The sequence below is a fragment of the Mytilus edulis genome, chromosome 7, assembly GCF_963676685.1.
Source record: "Mytilus edulis chromosome 7, xbMytEdul2.2, whole genome shotgun sequence".
Classification (NCBI taxonomy): domain Eukaryota; kingdom Metazoa; phylum Mollusca; class Bivalvia; order Mytilida; family Mytilidae; genus Mytilus; species Mytilus edulis.
This window is the reverse complement of record NC_092350.1, coordinates 79,055,792-79,078,294: the sequence shown is the minus strand read 5'-3', so window position 1 is coordinate 79,078,294 and position 22,503 is coordinate 79,055,792. Positions and strand designations below refer to the sequence as shown.

General features: G+C 32.3%; 1 protein-coding gene across 3 annotated transcripts; it reads right to left on the bottom strand.

Moving 5' to 3' along the window:
* Positions 1-201: 201 nt before the first annotated feature.
* Positions 202-18,250, bottom strand: LOC139482284 (uncharacterized). 3 transcript variants are annotated; one of them, XM_071266081.1, is made up of 2 exons: positions 18,163-18,250; positions 202-1,941 (listed from the first exon to the last, which is right to left on the bottom strand). In XM_071266081.1, the coding sequence occupies exon 2, from the start codon at positions 1,928-1,930 to the stop codon at positions 1,022-1,024; it is 909 nt and encodes a 302-aa protein (XP_071122182.1). In that variant the 5' UTR covers positions 1,931-1,941; positions 18,163-18,250; the 3' UTR covers positions 202-1,021. The 3 variants fall into 3 exon arrangements, with proteins under 3 accessions (XP_071122182.1, XP_071122181.1, XP_071122183.1); XM_071266080.1 differs by lacking the exon at positions 18,163-18,250 and adding an exon at positions 6,434-6,521; XM_071266082.1 differs by lacking the exon at positions 18,163-18,250 and adding an exon at positions 4,996-5,034.
* Between the last annotated feature and the right edge of the window lie 4,253 nt (positions 18,251-22,503).

The following is a 22,503-nucleotide window of genomic DNA, read 5'->3' as shown; positions in this document are numbered from 1 at the left end:
TGACAAAGCGTCCAGTTCAAATTCTCTAAAATAGCATAATAAAATTAGAAAGTAGTAATAAATGTCCGAAAAAATTCGTAATTATTGAAGGTGTATATCATGCCTCGGTATGTTTTTACGTTTTAATTATTATTTTACACTCAAATATTCCTTCTTAATGTATGCATTACTAAATTGTACTACGTGATAAATACCAAAATATTTATTGATACATGTAAACTTTATTGGTTTTCAAATAAATAATATATCGTATAAACAATGTCAGAAAAATATATAAAGTAACGATGAAAAATAAGCAGATGATGTATGATTGCCAATGAGACAACTATCCAGCTGTGACGACTTGCCGTAAGTAAAACAACTATAAGCTAGTGTACGAAACATAAGCATAAACACTTTTAGCTCAATAATACGTTTACGAGATATTATTGTTTAGTTCTATCCCTTCGAAAAAAATAAGTCAAAGTAAGCGATAATAACAGACCAAAGAAAACCAATTAAACTTTTTAGCGTTATCTGATCACTTTTGCAAGTAGGTAGCATTTTAGCAATTTGATTGTTTTGAATTATTGTGTTTTGAATCTGTTCTGTTGGAATGGTATTGCTGTTGCTTAAACAATTCCAAAACCAGGTAAAATATCAAATGTATGAACATGTTTAAACTTTAATTGTTCCAAGTGCTTAATATTGTTATTTGCATTTCAAAGCAATGCATATTCACATTTATCATTGTTCATGTATATGGTCTGCCATTGGTGCATAAAGTTCACATAATTACTCTCTCAACATCAGCTGGTGTTTACTGTTCTGTTGATGTCATGGACACTCTTTGGGTTGGTCTTCTTCTTATAAGTCGTTGTTTACTACCTTCAACTATGAAGAATAAGTCAACAATATGACTGCAGCTTTCTTATGATCATAGTGTTCCCCTTATCAATGTTCCTTACTAGTGTTCACTCAATCAATATCCCTCTTTGTTAGAAAAACTGTCAATAAGGTTGGTGTATTTCTCTTTCCTGCATTATTGCTGCCTAATCAAGATTGTTTTACTTGAATTTCTGTTCCTATAAAGTATGTACACAATAATAGCAAAAATTAGTAAAGATAGTGTTTTCATTAGGACTCCGCGCTTGAACCAAACGACATATATAATTTTACCGTCCCAGCTATGCCATGATGACGCTCGGTGATGTACTATGTATTCATTACTATAAGGTAACGCTGATACCTCACATTTGTTTTCGAAACTTTTGAAACGTATATTGAAATAAGCTGTTCCTGTAGTGAGCATATTATTCAAATATGGAAGTAAGTATTTTCTTTTAGCATAAGGTAAACCAGCTATAACATGTTCTAGAAGCGGATGATTGGCGGTCGCAGCAAAGAAGTCAATTGCAAACCTATCAAAATTATCGCCACTTTTAAAAACAGCTTGTTGATTTTGATTGTAGACGTTTTGAAGAAGCGACTTTATATTTTGAAGACATTCTATATCATTGTCAGCATATATTCCACCATAATGATGAATGATCGTGAATTTTCCAACGTTGATTTTACTTATCCATGCTGGAAGGTTTGAGTATAATTTGAAAATCCCCGGGTAATATTTTTTTATTAAATCATCAACCATAGATTGGTTCCAAAGAGTATACTTGAAGTCAGGACACAATTTTGACCAGGTCTGTTGGGCAAATTGGTATTTCTGTAGATGTGCTTGACCGTCTTTGTTAATGTCAAAATAAATTTGATGAATGTGGCGTGGAATCTGTGAAATATCATCTCTCTTTCGTAAGTCTGTTTCTCGGCATTCTTCTTTTAATTGTGATTGGTCATTATTTCTTAATGAGGGAATCACATGTATGATGCATAGGATAATTAACACTGTCCCACATGCACAAAGTGCTGACTTCTCTTTTGCCGTCACTATCATTTCTGCAACAACTGAAATAAAGATAATAGATAACATTACTATACAGACATCTATATCGGGTTTCTACATAAACACTAATCCATCCAAATGAGTCTAAGTTTGTTTTTTTTATATTAATTTTGGAAGTTTATTATTACGGTATGCCATATCTGCACACATACCGAAGACCTCTGAATACGGAATATGTTTGAAATGTATCGAAATTTGATAACAGCCAGGAGTCTGTTATTCAGTGGTTGTCGTTTGTTGGTGCTGTTAATTGGTATTTATCAGTTTTCGTATTATTTATAGATGATACCGTTAGTTTTCCTGTTTGAAATGTTTTACACTAGTCATTTGTGTAGCCCTTATAGCTTGCTAGCAAATACACCGGGACAAATAATTCATAAAGGTCAAAGACACCGATAGAGAGAAAAAATTCTAAATATATATAGACATTTTTTGGAAAATACCATTTTTCTCATCCAAACAAATACAGGGCCGCGTCATCGAAAGTGTCCTAGGATTTATCTTAGGACAAGCTGAGGACTGTCTTATGAAATATCTCATTTAAATGAAAAAGTATATCATTTAGATAAAAACAAATATGACATTTAAATGAAGAAATATACCAATTAAATAAAAATATTGCATTTTAATGAAAAATATCAAATTTTTGCAACCAATACCATGCCATACTAAATGATGTATACGGTATTTTTCTACCGCTTATTATGTTAACGATACATGTAGTAAACTTCGCGTTTGCGATTTTTTTTTACTATTATATAAAGATATATAAATATTTCGTTATACATGACGTGTTATGTGTTTGATTAAGATCTTATTGATATTGTGTGCATTCAAATATCTATACAAGCAAAGTGCATTTTAATTATAAAAGGTGTAGTATAGTTTTATTTGAAAACATATAACAACTTTATTTCTAAACAATTATATTTTAACAAAAAATCATCGTTTAACAAAATTGTTTGATTGCATCAAATCTAAAATTAGGTTCACAAACATCCGTGTACTTTTAAAAAGACAACCTTACTGCTTAAAGAATATTTAAACAAAGTTGCTTGATTTAATTCAAGATGTAATACATGTATATGTAGAATGCAACTTCAGTTACTTTTATTTTTTTTAAACGAGAAAACGATGCAAGAGGGTGTTTAGAATCCATAAGTCGGTCTCCACCATGTGTCCACAAAAACTTCACAAGGAAACATAGAGTTCATTTTTCCATGACGATTTAAAAATTAACTGATTTTAACAAATCATGATATATTTTTGTCTATTATAACGGTAACGTTTAAAATAATTGAGACCTCTGACAATTTAAGATAGCTTGACAAACCGTAATATAAAGTTGAATCAAATTGACGCTAAAGCCCATTTTATGTACCAATATTTCTTTCAAATTCCTTTGTTCAACTATAGAAAAATCATCATAGGAGTTAGTCTTTTTTTTAAACCGACCGATTATATTTACACTTTGAAACGGCCCAAGATTAAAATAGCCATCTGAAAGTGTAATGTTAATCCTATTCATAAGCGTATGATACCGGTAGTTTACGCAAATGTCTAGTGGTCCTGAAGAAGGGACCAAAATTAGGACATATCCTAAGATAAAATACTTCCGATAACACGACTAAGAGTAAAAAAATCCCAAAGATGGTCTTAGGACATATATTAGTCCTAAGACTCCTTCGATGACACGGTCCCAGAATTATTACATAAGGTTGAATTAATATATAAAATCATTGAGTTATTTCAAATACACCAAGCCGTTGTTATTTTATTATGAGCTGAACGTTAATATTGGTCTAAATAGTTTACGACAAACATGTTTGATTTAAAGAAAATAGTCAATTCATTTAAATTGAAGTCGTCGGATTTTCATTTAAATGTCATTCATAAAATTCATCGATGTAAAAGATGTGGTCGATTATTTTATGTAGTATTTCCTGTCCTCGCTAGAAATTATAGTGTATTTATTAACTCAAATAAATAATTATTTAACACATTTAATTTGATCTACAAATGATCTTCTGATCGAAATTCAATGTTTATTGGTCTTTGTGTATGTGTTACCATGGAAGCATTATATTGCAAATATGATACTACTGAAGAGATTTAAGCATGGCCATCGTTCGTACCTTCACACATGGTAGACAACTATGTAAACCATGGGCCATTGACCCTCCTGAACTCAAAGAATTAACGACACAGTGGTTTTATTTTGAAAATTATTTAAAAACTTTGATAATCCCCAATCGATTTTTTTTCTTCAGAATGTGTGGTATTAAATAATATAATTTCACGACACCCAGCAGAGTGTCTTTATTTTGCGGGATTTTATTTTCTAAAAAAAAAATGTGTCGCCAACTCTTATGAATATCTGTTGAATAAAAATAAATGCTCTTCATACTGATTTCATGATTTTTCGCTCTGTGTAAGCTTTCCTTTTCCACGAGGGTCACTTCCTTATAAATGGGTGTACGGGGATGTGCAAAATATATGGGTCATAATTTTGCTAGATTTATTTGTAAAAAATACCCTCTTTTTTATAATATCATATATTAAAATGCATTTACGTTTGATAACTGTATTATATTGTTTTTGGGTATGTATGATCTACATATCACTATATACATGTATATATATAAATATGCTTTTTGGTATCTTAAATAAAAAATTGTCAATTATTAATCAATTCATTTGAAAGTTCGCCTTTAAAATAAGTTACGAAATGAACTCTGGAAATTTGTCTCCTGATTTGTATATAAGTATATGTCATTCGTTCTTAAATATTTATATAACTATAGGTACTGTCGGAATTTCAGTTACATGATTTACACAAATAGTGTAAAATTGTCCTTTACGGTCAATAAATCCTTAAGGAGTCAATTTGCAATTTTGGTCATGTTAACTTTTTGTATGTCCTCAATAAACAGTTTTGTTGTTTACAGTTTATCTTTTTTTCAATAATATTTGAGATAATAACCAAAAACTGCAAAAAAAACTTAAAATTAACTATTGTCTTGGTCTGAAAATATAGATTATTAAATAGTACTAACCTTTGTCCCGATAGTAATGAAATCGAATCAATTATATCCTTATTTTTAAATTACCTTATTTATATCAGCCGTGAAAAAGTCTGCGGTCAATATGTAGGTCGCTGGATTAATTATGTGGATTAATTATGTGAATGAATGATAGAGTCATGAAATAGAAGTTCCTTTATACGTTCCAATTAATTGAAAGAAATAATTAGTAAAACTGTTTCCACGGGATTAGAATACTGTTTCCACGGGATTAGAATACTGTTTCCACGGGATTAGTATAAAGGGTACAGCATATTTGTTCCAACATGAACATATATTATGGCATTGTTTATAACATAGTTTCTAAGGGAATTGATGTTGATCGAAACAAATATACGTTGACAATGAAAGGGTTTGAACATTAATTACTTGTATAAATATTGTTGTATTGATTTGACATTTTTAAAGGTTGAGATTTTAAGTTAAGGTGGTCAAATGCCTCTGACCCTTATTCAAATACTAGTAGTAATTTCTAAAGCGTAAAATAAACAAGCTTCTAAAGTCATGTAACCGATTAAAATAATTCGCCTGCAACCATACGATGGTTTATATTTGGCAATTGTGTCACTGGCTAATGGGCCGTAGTTGTCTTACATAATTATTCTGACAATTTATCTAAAATGTACATTTGTTTCTAAAGAGGATATTACTTAATGTTTGCTTCCTTATGAAAAGTGCAACTCCGTGAAAAAAAAATGTTGCTTATTCCATTGCAGACGACACTAAAATGTCAATAATGTTGTTTTTTATTGTCAGACAGTACACGAGCTGAGATATTGTCGTTAGATTTATTATCTGTGTCAATGATTTAGCGTAAAAAATGTCGGTGTCCATCATATAATGCTTCGTATCAAATCAATAAATGTACACGACACTGTTTTTCATGCATGTTTTTTGTGCTGAAAGTCAAATTTGAAAAAATCATAATGATACAGTTACTATCAAGTTTCATTTTTATAGCATTTTAATTGATTAAAATGCATTTGATTTGATACGAAGTATAATATGATGGACACCGAGTATTCTGTTGTATCTTTAGATAAAACTTCCTATAAACAAATAGCATGTATAGTATAATTGTATAGCTTTTATAATCATTCTTCTGAAATGAAATATTATTTTAAGTTAAATGAAAATATAATGTACCTTTACGTGAAGAATTTGCAGAAGCTAGTTTGATTAAAATGTATTCTTTTGGGTCCTTTTACTCACAAGAACACTATACAAATCCTTGACAAGAATTACGATTATTTTTTAAATGACCCTTTTTCGCAATTTCCGCCGTATCTTTTGAGAAATATTACTATTACAAATTCAATTGTATACGGTAAAATGTTATATCTTTTCATGCGCTTATATCCTGAAATAAAATCTAAATTTTTAAAATGAATTAAATGAAAATATAAGTTACCTTTACATGTACGTGGAGAATTTGTAGAAACTATGATTAAAATATGTTTACGAAATGAAATAAATGTGCGTCCATCCTTTTATTTGTACGTGATTTGGTCAACATCATTTCATTGGTCATAACATTTACTATTAAACACACCGCGGGTCCTGGTAACCGTAAACAAACTTCAAAACATTATCTTTTTGCAATATCATAACATAAAATTCAACAGCTAACAACAGTAGAATATTATTTAGATTCAACTTAATTCAAAGGCGATTTAACGTAAATCGCTACTTTAAAAGAAAAACAAACCAAAACAAAAAAACACACCTAATGGTTTAAAAATAACAATTTCGCTTTTCTTCGGTCAATTTAATTTAATCAGATTTATTAATAGTGGATTGGGAAAATTTGTACTATGATATGTTGTACGAAACAACGTTCTATTTGATGACTTTCCTACATTTTGACCTGGATCGATATAATCAATGGAATTACGTTTTAAGGTGTAAGACTTATTTGTTGACGTGTTTCATCAGTACAAATGCATTTATGTACATTATATAGGACTATTAATGAACAGTAAAATGTGTGTTGTACATGTATTCCATTCACATAATGTGAACTGGATCGGTATAAAATAACCTAAATTTTAAAACTAACAAAAAAATCGGTTATTGTGTCAATCAAACATGAAGACCAACAAGAATGTTAATAATATAACCATAAATGTTCACACAACAGTAGGACAACCTTGGAGGCTACTTTAAAACTATATGTTGCATTCGTCTCCATTCTGCTTGAGGTTCTTACCAGGTAATCTCTTTAAATGAAATCTGGTTTATCAAAAAAAAAGTTCTAAAACTAGGATGTCCAATTCTAAACACTTTATTACAAGCTCGAAAGACCAGGGGATTTATTGTTGTTTTTTGTTGTTGACAAAATTCTTTCCTTTATTTTTGAAAAAAAAACCAACAACTTACTAAATAAAACACCTGAATATATATAGAAAGCTCATTACGGTATACACTTTAACCGACAAAAAAACTATGTCACGTACCCTGTATTCAGTATCTGGTATTGGTTGTCATAGAAGCATATGTCAAGTACCCTGTATTCAGTATATGGTTTTGGTTGTCATAAAAACATGTGTACCGTACCCTGTATTCAGTATCTGGTATTGGTTGTCATATAAACATGTTACGTACCCTGTATTCAGTATCTGGTATTGGTTGTCATAGAAACATATGCCAAGTACCCTGTATTCAGTGTATGGTATTGGTTGTCATAGAAACATGTGTGACGTACCCTGTATTCAGTATCTGGTATTGGTTGTCATAGAAACAGGTGTCATATACCCTGTATCCAGTATCTGGTATTGGTTGTCATAGAAACATGTCACGTACCCTGTATCCAGTATCTGGTATTGGTTGTCATAGAAATCTATGTCACGTACCGTGTATGTGGTATCTGGTATTGGTTGTCATAGAAACATATGTCACGTACCTTGTATTCAGTATCTGGTATTAGTTGTCATAGAAACATACGTCATGTACCCTGTATCCAGTATCTTGTATTGGTTGTCATAGAAATTTATGTCACGTACCGTGTATTCAGTATCTGGTATTAGTTGTCATAGAAACATCTGTCATGTACCCTGTATGCAGTATCTGGTATTGGTTGTCATAGAAACACATGTCACGTACCCTGTATCCTAAATCTGGTATTGGTTGTCATAGAAACACATGTCACGAACCCTGTATCCAGTATCTGGAATTGGTTGTCTTAGAAACATGTCACGTAACCTGTATTCAGTATCTGGTATTGGTTGTCATAAAAACATGTAACGTACCCTATATTCAGTATCTGGTATTGATTGTCATAGAAAAATGTCACGTGCCCTGTATTCAGTATCTGGTATTGGTTGTCATAGAATCATGTCACATACCCTGTATTCAGTATATATTATTGGTTGTCATAGAAACATGTCACGTTCCCTGTATTCAGTTTCAGGTATTGGTTGTCATAGAAATCTATGTCACGTTCCATGTATTCAGTATCAAGTATTGGTTGTCATAGAAACCTATGTCACGTACCGTGTATTCAGTATCTGGTATTGGTTGTCATAGAAACCTAGGTCACGTACCGTGTATTCAGTATCTGGTATTGGTTGTCATAGAAACATGTCACGTACCCTTGAATTCAGTATCTGGTATTGGTTGTCATAGAAACATGTCACGTACCCTGTATTCAGTATCTAGTATTGGTTGTCATAGAAACATGTCACGTACCCTGTAATCAGTATCTACTATTGTTGTCATAGAAATCTATGTCACGTACCCTGTATTCAGTGTCTAGTATTGGTTGTCATAGAAACATGTGACGTGCCCTGTATTCAGTATCTAGTATTGGTTGTCATATAAACCTATATCACGTTCCCTGTATTCAGTTTCTAGTATTGGTTGTCATAGAAACATGTCACGCACCCTGTATTCAGTATCTAGTATTGGTTGTCATAGAAACATGTCACGTTCCCTGTATTCAGTTTCAGGTATTGGTTATAGAAATCTATGTCACGTTCCATGTATTCAGTATCAAGTATTGGTTGTCATAGAAACCTATGTCACGTACCGTGTATTCAGTATCTGGTATTGGTTGTCATAGAAACATGTGAAGTGTCCTGTATTCAGGTTCTGGTATTGGTTGTCATAGAAACGTGTCGCGTACCCTGTATTCAGGTTCTGGTATTGGTTGTCATAGAAACGTGTCGCGTACCCTTGAATTAAGTATCTGGTATTGGTTGTCATAGAAGCATATGTCAAGTACCCTGTATTCAGTATATGGTTTTGGTTGTCATAAAAACATGTGTACCGTACCCTGTATTCAGTATCTGGTATTGGTTGTCATATAAACATGTTACGTACCCTGTATTCAGTATCTGGTATTGGTTGTCATAGAAACATATGCCAAGTACCCTGTATTCAGTGTATGGTATTGGTTGTCATAGAAACATGTGTGACGTACCCTGTATTCAGTATCTGGTATTGGTTGTCATAGAAACAGGTGTCATATACCCTGTATCCAGTATCTGGTATTGGTTGTCATAGAAACATGTCACGTACCCTGTATCCAGTATCTGGTATTGGTTGTCATAGAAATCTATGTCACGTACCGTGTATGTGGTATCTGGTATTGGTTGTCATAGAAACATATGTCACGTACCTTGTATTCAGTATCTGGTATTAGTTGTCATAGAAACATACGTCATGTACCCTGTATCCAGTATCTTGTATTGGTTGTCATAGAAATTTATGTCACGTACCGTGTATTCAGTATCTGGTATTAGTTGTCATAGAAACATCTGTCATGTACCCTGTATGCAGTATCTGGTATTGGTTGTCATAGAAACACATGTCACGTACCCTGTATCCTAAATCTGGTATTGGTTGTCATAGAAACACATGTCACGAACCCTGTATCCAGTATCTGGAATTGGTTGTCTTAGAAACATGTCACGTAACCTGTATTCAGTATCTGGTATTGGTTGTCATAAAAACATGTAACGTACCCTATATTCAGTATCTGGTATTGATTGTCATAGAAAAATGTCACGTGCCCTGTATTCAGTATCTGGTATTGGTTGTCATAGAATCATGTCACATACCCTGTATTCAGTATATATTATTGGTTGTCATAGAAACATGTCACGTTCCCTGTATTCAGTTTCAGGTATTGGTTGTCATAGAAATCTATGTCACGTTCCATGTATTCAGTATCAAGTATTGGTTGTCATAGAAACCTATGTCACGTACCGTGTATTCAGTATCTGGTATTGGTTGTCATAGAAACCTAGGTCACGTACCGTGTATTCAGTATCTGGTATTGGTTGTCATAGAAACATGTCACGTACCCTTGAATTCAGTATCTGGTATTGGTTGTCATAGAAACATGTCACGTACCCTGTATTCAGTATCTAGTATTGGTTGTCATAGAAACATGTCACGTACCCTGTAATCAGTATCTACTATTGTTGTCATAGAAATCTATGTCACGTACCCTGTATTCAGTGTCTAGTATTGGTTGTCATAGAAACATGTGACGTGCCCTGTATTCAGTATCTAGTATTGGTTGTCATATAAACCTATATCACGTTCCCTGTATTCAGTTTCTAGTATTGGTTGTCATAGAAACATGTCACGCACCCTGTATTCAGTATCTAGTATTGGTTGTCATAGAAACATGTCACGTTCCCTGTATTCAGTTTCAGGTATTGGTTATAGAAATCTATGTCACGTTCCATGTATTCAGTATCAAGTATTGGTTGTCATAGAAACCTATGTCACGTACCGTGTATTCAGTATCTGGTATTGGTTGTCATAGAAACATGTGAAGTGTCCTGTATTCAGGTTCTGGTATTGGTTGTCATAGAAACGTGTCGCGTACCCTTGAATTAAGTATCTGGTATTGGTTGTCATAAAAACATGTCACGTACCCTGTATTCAGTATCTAGTATTGGTTGTCATAGAAGCATGTCACGTACCCTGTTATCAGTATCTACTTTTGTTGTCATAAAAATTTATGTCACGTACCCTGTATTGAGTATTTGGTATTTGTTGTCACAGAAATATGTCATATACCCTGTATTCAGTATCTAGTATTGGTTCTCATAGACGTCTGTGTCACGTACACTTTATTCAGTATCTAGCATTGATTGTCATGAAAACATGTCATGTATCCTGTATTCAATATCTAGTATTGTTTGTCATAGAAATCTATGTCAATTACCCTGTATTCAGTATCTAGTATTGGTTGTTATAGAAACATGTCACGTACCCTGTATTCAGTATCTAGTATCTGTTGTCAACGAAATATGTCACGTACCCTGTATTCATTATCTGGTATTTGTTGTCATAGAAATATGTCACGTACCCTGTATTCATTATCTGGTATTTGTTGTCATAGAAACATGTCACGTACCCTGGTTTTAGGATCTAGTATTGGTTGTCATAGAAATCTATGTCAATTACCCTGTATTCAGTTTCTAGTATTGGTTGTCATAAAAACATGTCACGTACCCTGTATTCAGTATCTAGTATCTGTTGTCATAGAAATATGTCACGTACCCTGTATTCATTATCTGGTATTTGTTGTCATAGAAACATGTCACGTACCCTGGTTTTAGGATCTAGTATTGGTCGTCATAGAAATATATGTCACGTACCCTGTATTCAGTATCTAGTATTGGTTGTCATGGAAATCTATGTCACGTACCCTGTATTCAGTATCTAGTATTGGTTGTCATAGAAATCTGTCACGTAAACTTTATTCAGTATCTAGTATTGGTTGTCTTGGAAACATGTCATGTATCCTGTATTCAGTACCTAGTATTGGTTGTCATAGAAATCTATGTCAATTACCCTGTATTCAGTATCTAGTATTGGTTGTCATAAAAACATGTCACGTACCCTGTATTCAGTATCTAGTATCTGTTGTCATAGAAATATGTCACGTACCCTGTATTCATTATCTGGTATTTGTTGTCGTAGAAACATGTCACATACCCTGGTTTTAGGATCTAGTATTGGTCGTCATAGAAATATATGTCACGTACCCTGTATTCAGTATCTAGTATTGGTTGTCATGGAAATCTATGTCACGTACCCTGTATTCAGTATCTAGTATTGGTTGTCATGGAAACATGTCATGTTACCTGTATTCAGTATCTAGTATTGGTTGTCATAGAAATCTATGTCAATTACCCTGTATTGAGTATCTAGTATTGGTTGTCATAGAAACATGTCACGTACCCTGTATTGGTCGTCATTGAAATCTACGTCACATCCCCTGTATTCAGTATCTAGTATTGGTTGTCATAGAAACATGTCATGACCCTTTTTTCAGTATCTAATATTGGTTGTCATAGAAATCTATGTCAATTACCCTGTATTCAGTATCTAGTATTGGTTGTCTTAGAAACATGTCACGTATTCTGTATTCAGTATCTAGTATTAGTTGTCATAGAAATATGTCACGTACCCTGTATTCAGTATCTAGTATTGGTTGTCATAGAAACATGTCACGTACCCTGGTTTGGTCGTCATTGAAATCTACGTCACATCCCCTGTATTCAGTATCTAGTATTGGTTGTCATAGAAACATGTCATGACCCTTTTTTCAGTATCTAATATTGGTTGTCATAGAAATCTATGTCAATTACCCTGTATTCAGTATCTAGTATTGGTTGTCATAGAAACATGTCACGTATTCTGTATTCAGTATCTAGTATTAGTTGTCATAGAAATATGTCACGTACCCTGTATTCAGTATCTAGTATTGGTTGTCATAGAAATCCATGTCACGTACCCTGTTTTCAGTATCTAGTATTGGTTGTCATAGAAATCTATGTCAATTACCCTGTATTCAGTATCTAGTATTGGTTGTCATAGAAACATGTCACGTATTCTGTATTCAGTATCTAGTATTAGTTGTCATAGAAATATGTCACTTACCCTGTATTCAGTATCTGGTATTTGTTGTCGTAGAAACATGTCACGTATCCTGTATTCAGTATCTGGTATTTGTTGTCATAGAAACATGTCACGTACCCTGTATTCAGTATCTAGTATTGGTTGTCATAGAAATCTATGTCAATGTCCCTGTATTCAGTATCTGGCATTTGTTGTCATAGAAACATTTCACGTACCCTGGTTTTAGGATCTAGTATGGGTTTTCATAGAGACATATATTACCCTTATCCTATATTCAGTATCCGGTATTGGTCGCCATAGAAATATATGCCATGTACCTGCATTCTGTGTCGGGTATTTATTTAAAGTATATGTTTATGAATAAAATAAATAAAAACACATTTTCTTCATAGCACACAGTATATCAGAGAAGAGAAACATAGGAAACATTAAAACAAAACCTTAAATTCGATTACTTATATTATTGTATTTGATTTATTTAATATTGATTTTTTACAGACTGCTCGACAACATACTAAACATATTGCTAATAACTACAAAATTTAGAAAACGAATTACAATATCTCATTAGTTTAACATCAAAATGTTTTATAGCAATTATAAATGTGGATTTAAATCGGAAAGCAATCAAAACGTTTATAAAAGTATTTATATAAGATTAGTCTTCAAAATTTTTTGCTATTGTTACCGTTTGAAACGAAGTAAATATTGTCAAAACTCCTCGGGTTAAATATTGGATGGCAAACATCAGGCAACGTAATATATCTGTGGAAAAGACTGTGTATCTTCGCCACCGGAAATTGGATATTATCGAAGTGGAGACAGAAGATACAAAAGTTTCTATCGATTTTATTGAGTTAATGCATACACAATGTTTGTATGTAAGCTGCTTTATTATTTTATGAGAACAAATACCAACACAAAAGTAGCTGAAAATTTTGAGGCAAATCGTAAACTATCGTCCCGCAACGCACGCTATTAAACTCTTGTTTTGCGGAAAGCGGAATGTGACAGTTTGGGGTGACAAACTGGGCATGAAACGACTCTGGACCTTTGTTTTAGGTACACCCCCAGGGTCAAGTCCATAATCAAATAATCTGCAAGTTCGGCGCATCTTTTAGCTGCAGACGCAACGGACAAACATTGTATTACAAAACAATGAAACAGTCTTTATGAACCTATCAAAACTTTGAATCTTTCTCTAGTATGCTTAATGATTAAGCTAAAGATGAACTATACAGCACTTAAGAGGGGGGGAGGGTACATAATTCAGGCCGTTATTTTTGTCGTTTGAATTTTTCCACATTAATCATTGTTTGTTTTGCAATAACTTACTTTGAGCTATGTGATTTGTTATTTATTGAAAGCAGTACGGTGATCATCAACCCATATTTATTAAATTGTACGTCGTGTGGTCTCTGATTGGAGTTGTCTTCTTAATTTTGTATTTGCTAAGTTGTATCACTTACGCCTTAAAATTTATATGTTCTGCCGGTTTTCAATTGAAATATATAGCCTGTATAAGAGCACAATTTAAAATCAGCAGACGTGCAGCTAATATCTCCTCAGATTTTCCTATTTTGATAGCCATGATAAATAGAGAGCAATGTGAAGAATTTCGCCCAGTGTAATATATAGTATTTTGTATGATTTTATATGACCTGGTTGGCCGAGTGATCTAAGTTACATTTGTACTTGACACAGAGCAAGTTTTTATTTGGTTATAAATCTTATTATTGCTATGATTTAATTTTAATAATATTGACATAAGAAACAATATGTTACCTACTACTTACTTATACTTTGTGATAATATAAATGGGTTAAATGAATACATAGTTCACTTCATAACACAATAAATATTTAAGGTGTTACATGGATTGGCTGAACTAAAAAAGCTATACATGTACCTAAATTGAATTATACCATCATAGTATTCAAAGCTGTGACTGACCTTTCAAAAATTTCATGAATGAACATTCAACATACACTTTATGTTAGACAATTTCTATTGTCCTTTTTTGTTGTGTTGAACCTTTGGTTCTAAATTATTTTAAACGTATTTCACGCTTCCTACAAAATGTACTTCGATCAACGATTTAACACCCATATACAATTTCAAAAAGAAGCAGTCAATTCTAAAATATAAAGAGCCGTAATTTTCTTGTTGTGTCTGTTCAAAAACAGGAACTGAAAGTCTGATTTATGTTTTAAAAAAACAATTACGAAAACAAATCTGTTATTCAGCTTCAAACGACAATCACTGAGTTACAGACTCCTGATTTTTGACAGGCACATACAGTTTGTATTCGGGCACCCAAACTCTTTCCCAACTTTAAACAGTCACGGTTGTAACAAACAGTAAAACTGACGATCAAACGAGATAAATCAGTTGGAAAATAGTTTACTCATAAAAACGACACACACACACACAAAACTTCGGTTTTTGCCTATAAAAAACCCTGAATAAATAGATTAAATATTATTATCTTTGCAAGTTTTATGCATCTTGAAGTAATCGAAAAAAGCGTTGAAGTAAGGGATTCCCAGCTTTTCCGAGCATCGACAAAAGTCCAACACAAACTCTGATTGAATAAAACAAACAAAAAACCCATACATACATACAAATATGAAATAGATGTGTGAAACAAATTGAATCAAAATTTAAAATTTCTATCCAGGAGGAAAGACTTTCGATTGACGATCTTAATACATTTTAACAGATTTTATATCACCACATTATTTGAATAAATAAAAGTCGTTTCATATGTATATATGTCGTGTACAAGTTGCGATTTTGTACAGGTTATAACATGTACAAAAATATTGTACATGTTATAACTTGTATTATGCAAAAATACAGGTTATAACATGTACAAAAGTACCTTATACATGTTATAACCTGTACAAAATATTGCTTAAAAATGGTTTTAACTTGTACAAAATTGAAAAATAAGGATATTTTTCTATTATCGCAACAAATGATATTGACCTCAATAACATTTTCATAACTTTTGTATTATTCCTTCGTGTTAGTGTGTTTTGTCCTTTTTTGATATGAGGTACTTTTGTACATGTTATAACTTGTATTTTTGCATTATACAAGTTATAACATGTACAATATTTTTGTACATGTTATAACCTGTACAAAATCGCAACTTGTACACGACATATATATATTTATATATGTATGGTTAGCTATAACTGTTATATAGGAATTACTGTCATGTTTGAAAATAATTTGTGTAGGAGACACTTTTTGTCGTTGTATAATAGTATGTATATCCATAAGATTTTTCCATTGAAAAATTTCAAAATTTAAATTGCTTGTCATTGAATATGGTCTCGGAAATATTAATAAAATTTCTAAATATAGGTCGGAATTTCTTTAGTTACAAATAATGAAACATATATAACAATCCTATAATGAATTGTAGGTCATAATAAGGTGGTCATGGTACAAAAGTAAACATAGCGTAGCACAAATATTTGTACAAGAAGTGAAGAGACGGTAGAACTATTTATAGTAAAACTCAATCATTCAATGTTATTTCAAAAGAAAGGCAGAATAAATATAGTATCGTTAGTACATGTACTTGGAAGTATTATATTTCAATTGACCTCCATGGTTTTTAAATGATAATTTATATTAAAAAAAAACAACACACTTGTCAAATTGTCAAATAGATTTTTTTTAAATTCAATTCCACACGGTTGGTTTTTATTAAACTTGTGATAAGAAATTTCCCAAAAAATAGAAAACATATATAGTACTAAAATTGTGTAATGTATGTTCATATATCTGTCACAAACTTATTGTTCAAAGTTTATTTGACAATAAATTTTTGAATTTGAATTTATAATACATTTTATCTGTCTAAAGATAGTACACGACTTCTTTGGTTAAAGGGTACGTAACACTAAAACCGAGGATGTGGTGGGGTGGGGTGGAGGGATGGGGGATGGGGATGGGATGGGGATTCGATGAATACTTCATAGTTGTGTTTTTATATAAAAGATACCTTAGAGAAGTATTCTCCTTTTAAAAGGATGGGAAACAGATTGAAAAAAAATATTTTATGAACAATGTAGAACCGCAGATATTTTGGTAAATTAGATTATAAGAAGCTATAAAATCATACTGTAAGATTATCCAACAGAACGTCACAGGACATGCAGACAATCACAAAATTGATAGGACAAAAGGACAGTGTCACACTGTAGATAACTCGGATAAAGTTACTGTATAAAAAAGAATAAATTTACCTAATTTTCTTTGTAGCAAGAAAAATAAACCCGTAATCCTGATTCTCTAATTAAATTGAGAATGGAAATTAAGAATGTCTCAAATAGACAACTACCCGACCATAGAACAGACAACAGCCGAAGGCAACCATACAACGGGTCTTCGATGTAGCGAGAAACTACCACACCCGGATGTGTCCTTCAGCTGTCCCCTAATTAAAATATGTATACTATAGTTCAGTGATAATGGACGTGATACTAAACCCCGAATTATACACAAGAAACTAAAATTAAAAATCATACAAGACTAAGAAGACTAACAAGGCCAGAGACTCCTGACTTGGGACAGGCGCAAAATTGCGGCGCGGTCTCACCCCCTGTGGATTTTACTAACCCTCTATGTATCCGTATGGGGTCAGTAGCGAACCATATAACTTATAATATGGTCCGGGAGTTTCGGACATATATATAAGCGTATACCTTATTTTTTGGCAAATACTAAGAGTCAAGCTCACCTAATTTTTATGTCATAACTAAAAGTGTAGCTTCGCAAATTTTTAGACAATACGTTAGAGTTAGGGTTTAGTTTTGTCATCGATTTGGTCGTTATAATGTTTTTATTCCATTTTCAGAAATGAATGCGGCGAATTTTGAACGTATAACCTCAGCGGATTTTTTTTTCAGTTTGTTTTGCATGCTGCTTGCAGCGAATCAGAAGCAGAAGACAACAAGACTGTTGAATTACTGCCTAAAATACATTTTTTTTTATTTCTAAGTTCATGTTGATTGAAAAAAAACAGTATAATTTGAGTAAGTTATTTCATGCCCAGCGGCAGATATCATAGTCATATTTCGAATGAATGATAATTATTTGATGCAGTTTAATCGCTTTAGTCAATTAAAAATTCAAAAAATCGCTGAAAAAAAATCATGTTCAACAAAACTATGATACGGGTATGAAATATTTAAAATAAATTGTGAAACAATAAATTTACTAATGAAAGAAAGTTACCTTTTTCTCCCCCTTTCCAGTTGGTGTAGTTTGGGACTATGTGTTACCAGGAAGATTTGGACAATTATGACCTAGAAATAAAACAAATTCAGACATAATAATTTAAGTGCTATAGTGACAATTTGTTAATCCGTTTAATTAACCTTATATATTTCTTTGTGTCTAATCAATTCTATTGTTTAATATATGTTTGTTGTAATGGCAATCACTTTGACGATGACAAGTTAATCCGTTTGACACTAATTAATCCTTTTCTATAGTTACTGTTTTTATGTATTCTTTTGTATGTTATTTTATAAATAGTAATTGTAACATTCCTATCTTGTCATGTGCACAATTTATTTTGTATACTATGTATTATTATTTCATTCTTTGTACCAATGTGTATACAGTGGTTTTAAAGAATAAAATTGTCTTGTCTTGTCTTGTCTTGTGGGAAGTTTAGGATTCAGATTCAATATTTTATTTAAGTCTCACTACTTGCAATACATAAATTTACAGTACATACAGAGTATATACACAATATAAAACATACAATACACAAATATAAAATACAGGTACCATTCTATTAAGAATTACGAGAGACTGTAAAATAATTTCTATATAAAACTAGTTAAAATACATACGATTATTAAAATAATTTCATTTTAAGAATATAAAAAGGTATTTCTTCTACTTAAAATATCAAAGCAGGGTTTGGCAACCATATCAAAACAATTAATGTTTTTAAATAAATAAACAAATTTATCATCATCAGACAAATCATTAAAATCTACATTATATTTCATAGCTTCGCTATATAGACAAAAGCGCAAATCTGCATATAAAGGGCATGATAGTATTACATGTTTTTCGTTTTCTATGTTATCATTACACATAAAACACACTCTTCCGTCTACATTTTTATTTTCATACCGCCCTGTTTCAATTCTCAACGGAGCTACTCCGCATCTAAATTTAGCAAAAGCACTTCTAAATGTATAAGATGAATTTTTAGATAAATATAATTCACTTCCATAACTGTCTTTAAACAATTTATAAGTCCGCAATTTTTTACCAACATCTTGTGTCAATATTCTATTTTGCCAGTTTTCTATATACTTATCAAGGTAAAAATTCTTCTATCTGCGTAATATTTTGTTTACACAATACATTATTTAAATCAGTATACAAATCTAAATTACATTCTTTAAACTTAGACATAATCCTAAAACACCAGTTTCTTCTCTTATTAATAGCATTTCTATAACACCATTTAAATATTCTATAATTTAATCTATCTGTGCACATTATGTTACATCTAGCCCAGTGTCGAAAAACACAAGTCCACTGCTTAACACTTGGAGGTCTCCAGCCCATATCCCCTTGAATTGCATCGTTCGGGGTATATTTACCCACACACATAAAAGACCTGATAGCTCTGTTCTGGACAGCATTAATACATGAAAAATCTCTGGTCCCCCAAATGGCCGCACCATAACTTATTACTGGCCAGACCAGGGTATCAAATAGTTTAGTAAATGTACTGTACTGGAAACCTCCATGGGCCTTACTCTTTACAATAATCAAATGTAATGCCCTGTTCGCTAGTTTGGCTACAGCTTTAGCCATTACATCATAATTTAAAAATTCAGTTAATAGTAAACCCAGATATTGATAGCTTTGTACAATACATATCTGCTTATCATTAAATAAAAACAATGTTGTTGTCTGCTGTACAGAAGGATTTCTAAAATGTACAATTTTAGTTTTCTCGTGATTAACATTTAATAACTTATTTTTACACCATATATTTAAAACATCTAAGAGTAATTGCAAATCGCTTTCATTCTCTGCAATCAGTACAATGTCTATTTCTATTAACCGTGTCATATGCCTTTTTAAAATCTACAAACACTGCAAACGTAGATATTTTTTTTTTATGTCTTAGGTCTGGTACTGTCCGGACATTGTTTTTAAAGTTTAAAGTATCGGTATTCCGCCTTTGAATCACTATAACACGGAAAACTCACGGTTATAAATTCACTGGGATAAAGCTGATGACCGTAACTGCATTCACGGTCATCCCAAGATGTCGGATGAAAAATTAGGTCAGTTTCTGTATTGTCTGTTAAAGTGTTTCTATATCATTTTCTTTACAAATCATACATTGAAACGATGAAAAATTATAAAAGATTCACACGGAAATCACTAATTACTACAGAGAAATGTGCATGAAACAGGAATTTCGATTTGAAAAAATCGTGAAGATGACCGTTAATTATAATCAAAATATTTTCAAGATGACCGTAACATATAACAAGGATGACCGTGATTGGTAAAAAGATGACCGTAACTTGTAAAGGATGACCGTAATTTGTAAAGACTGACTGTAATTTATATAGGACGACTGTAACTTTTATAGTACCGTGATACCGCGGGTCCGTGACTGAATTAAAGTATATAACTATGCCTATGCCTTATTTTAGTAAAAAGTATTGTCATCTGATAAAGTCATGTCGATTATAAGATACAAAGTTTACTCTGCTTTCAAATCTGCTTTCAAATCTGCTTTCAAATCTTTCTGTTTGAACCCGTCGACCTGGAACTTATCAATTATTGGTAATATTAATTATTTGGAAAACAAAAGGTCCTGGCTATCCAGGAATGGAGTATTTTTTAATCAACAGCATTGTCCTATATTAGTTATCTTAGAAAGTCTAGCTGATTGCTGAATAAAACTACAATAGGGAACAATTTGACAATGATTGAATTTAGTAGTGTCAGCCCTTTGATTATGACCCGTGTATATAGCAAAATCCTAAATACACCGTTTGGTGGTGCGCCTGTCAAATGCGGAACGTACAGATAAGGTAATAGCTAACAGGTAAATATACTATTGGTATCGGTATCGGATTCGACCCGGAACTTTTTAATTATTGGCAATATTAATTATGTGGAAAACAAAAGGGTCTGGAGTGGTGTAATTTTTAATCTACACCATTGTCCTATATTAGTTATATATAGAGTTGAATTCTTTGATTTGTCGTTTTTACCCGATGACGGCTGACAAATTGGACCTCGTAATTTTAGTATTATAGATGTCGTTATTGCTATAATTAAGATAAGTTAAAATATTAGAAAGGTTTATTCCAATTATGGTCTCACAAGAAGCAAATTATAATTTTCAATCATAATTTAATATACATTTACAAGTTACACAGAACAGTCACTGAATACAACAAACAAACACCAATCACATAAATAGCCCCCCCCCCCCCCTCTTTGCCTGCACACAGGCACAGTGTCCACTATTCTATATTCTAACCACGTTTCGGTATTACATTATCTACATTTGTTTCGTTTAATGCTCAAAATTCGTTTAATGATAAATAAATATATAAATGATGTATTATGATGTGTAAACATGTCCTTTTGATATGCAACTCTTGTTTTGTAGGCACTCCAAATGGATCTTTTGTAGAAAGTGAACTAGAAAACAGTCAACAGCCGTGTTTTAGCGCACGTGTTGGAGATGGCCAGACAGGCAGTGTTTCGTCAATGTTTCCTGAAAGGTAAAGAACACTAGTTATTAAGCGCGGTCCTCGTTGAAGCAACAATTTGCTAACTGCTTTCAAAAATATAACACGCACAACAATAATACTGTATGTACATTTAGATTTTCAAAGAATGAATGTAAAACACTTCTCGAAATTTGAAATGATTTTTGATAATTTTATGAAAACGTAAAAAACATTTGTCTCAATATAGAATTATAGAACAGATTAACGATGAGTGATTTTTTTAGTAGCTTCACATCAATACCAAGATCAAGCACAGACTCTACGTCCTCCATAGCACTGATTAGTTTGACAGAAGAATTTGCAGTCGAAGAAGATGCCAGTTCTTCCAGTATCGCTAAAAAGCCAGACGGTTTTTTTAGCTTTCTTTTCAAACGGTAATCTCAAGTTAATCTATAATTCCGATATATTATATATTTTCATATTCGAAAAAATATTTTACTGTATACTCTATATGAGCCCCGAACACTATATTTAAATACAACAAATAACGATGGGGGCCTCGGTGGCAGAGGGGTCTATGTAGTTCGTCATGACTACTAATGATCACTAGCCTGTCAACACTGAGGTGTCACTGTGGCGGGGTGTGTATTACTCCCATCTTAATTGACAAGGATTGAGAAATAGCCAAAATGTGCTGAAAACGTCGTAAAACCCCAACCAAACAAACAGACATACAACGATGTTTAATTTGATGTGAGCTGCCCGTAGCGTAATATAATTGAGCTGGCTTGATTATTATTATTAACATACAGTGAAACCTGTATTAAGAGACCACCTA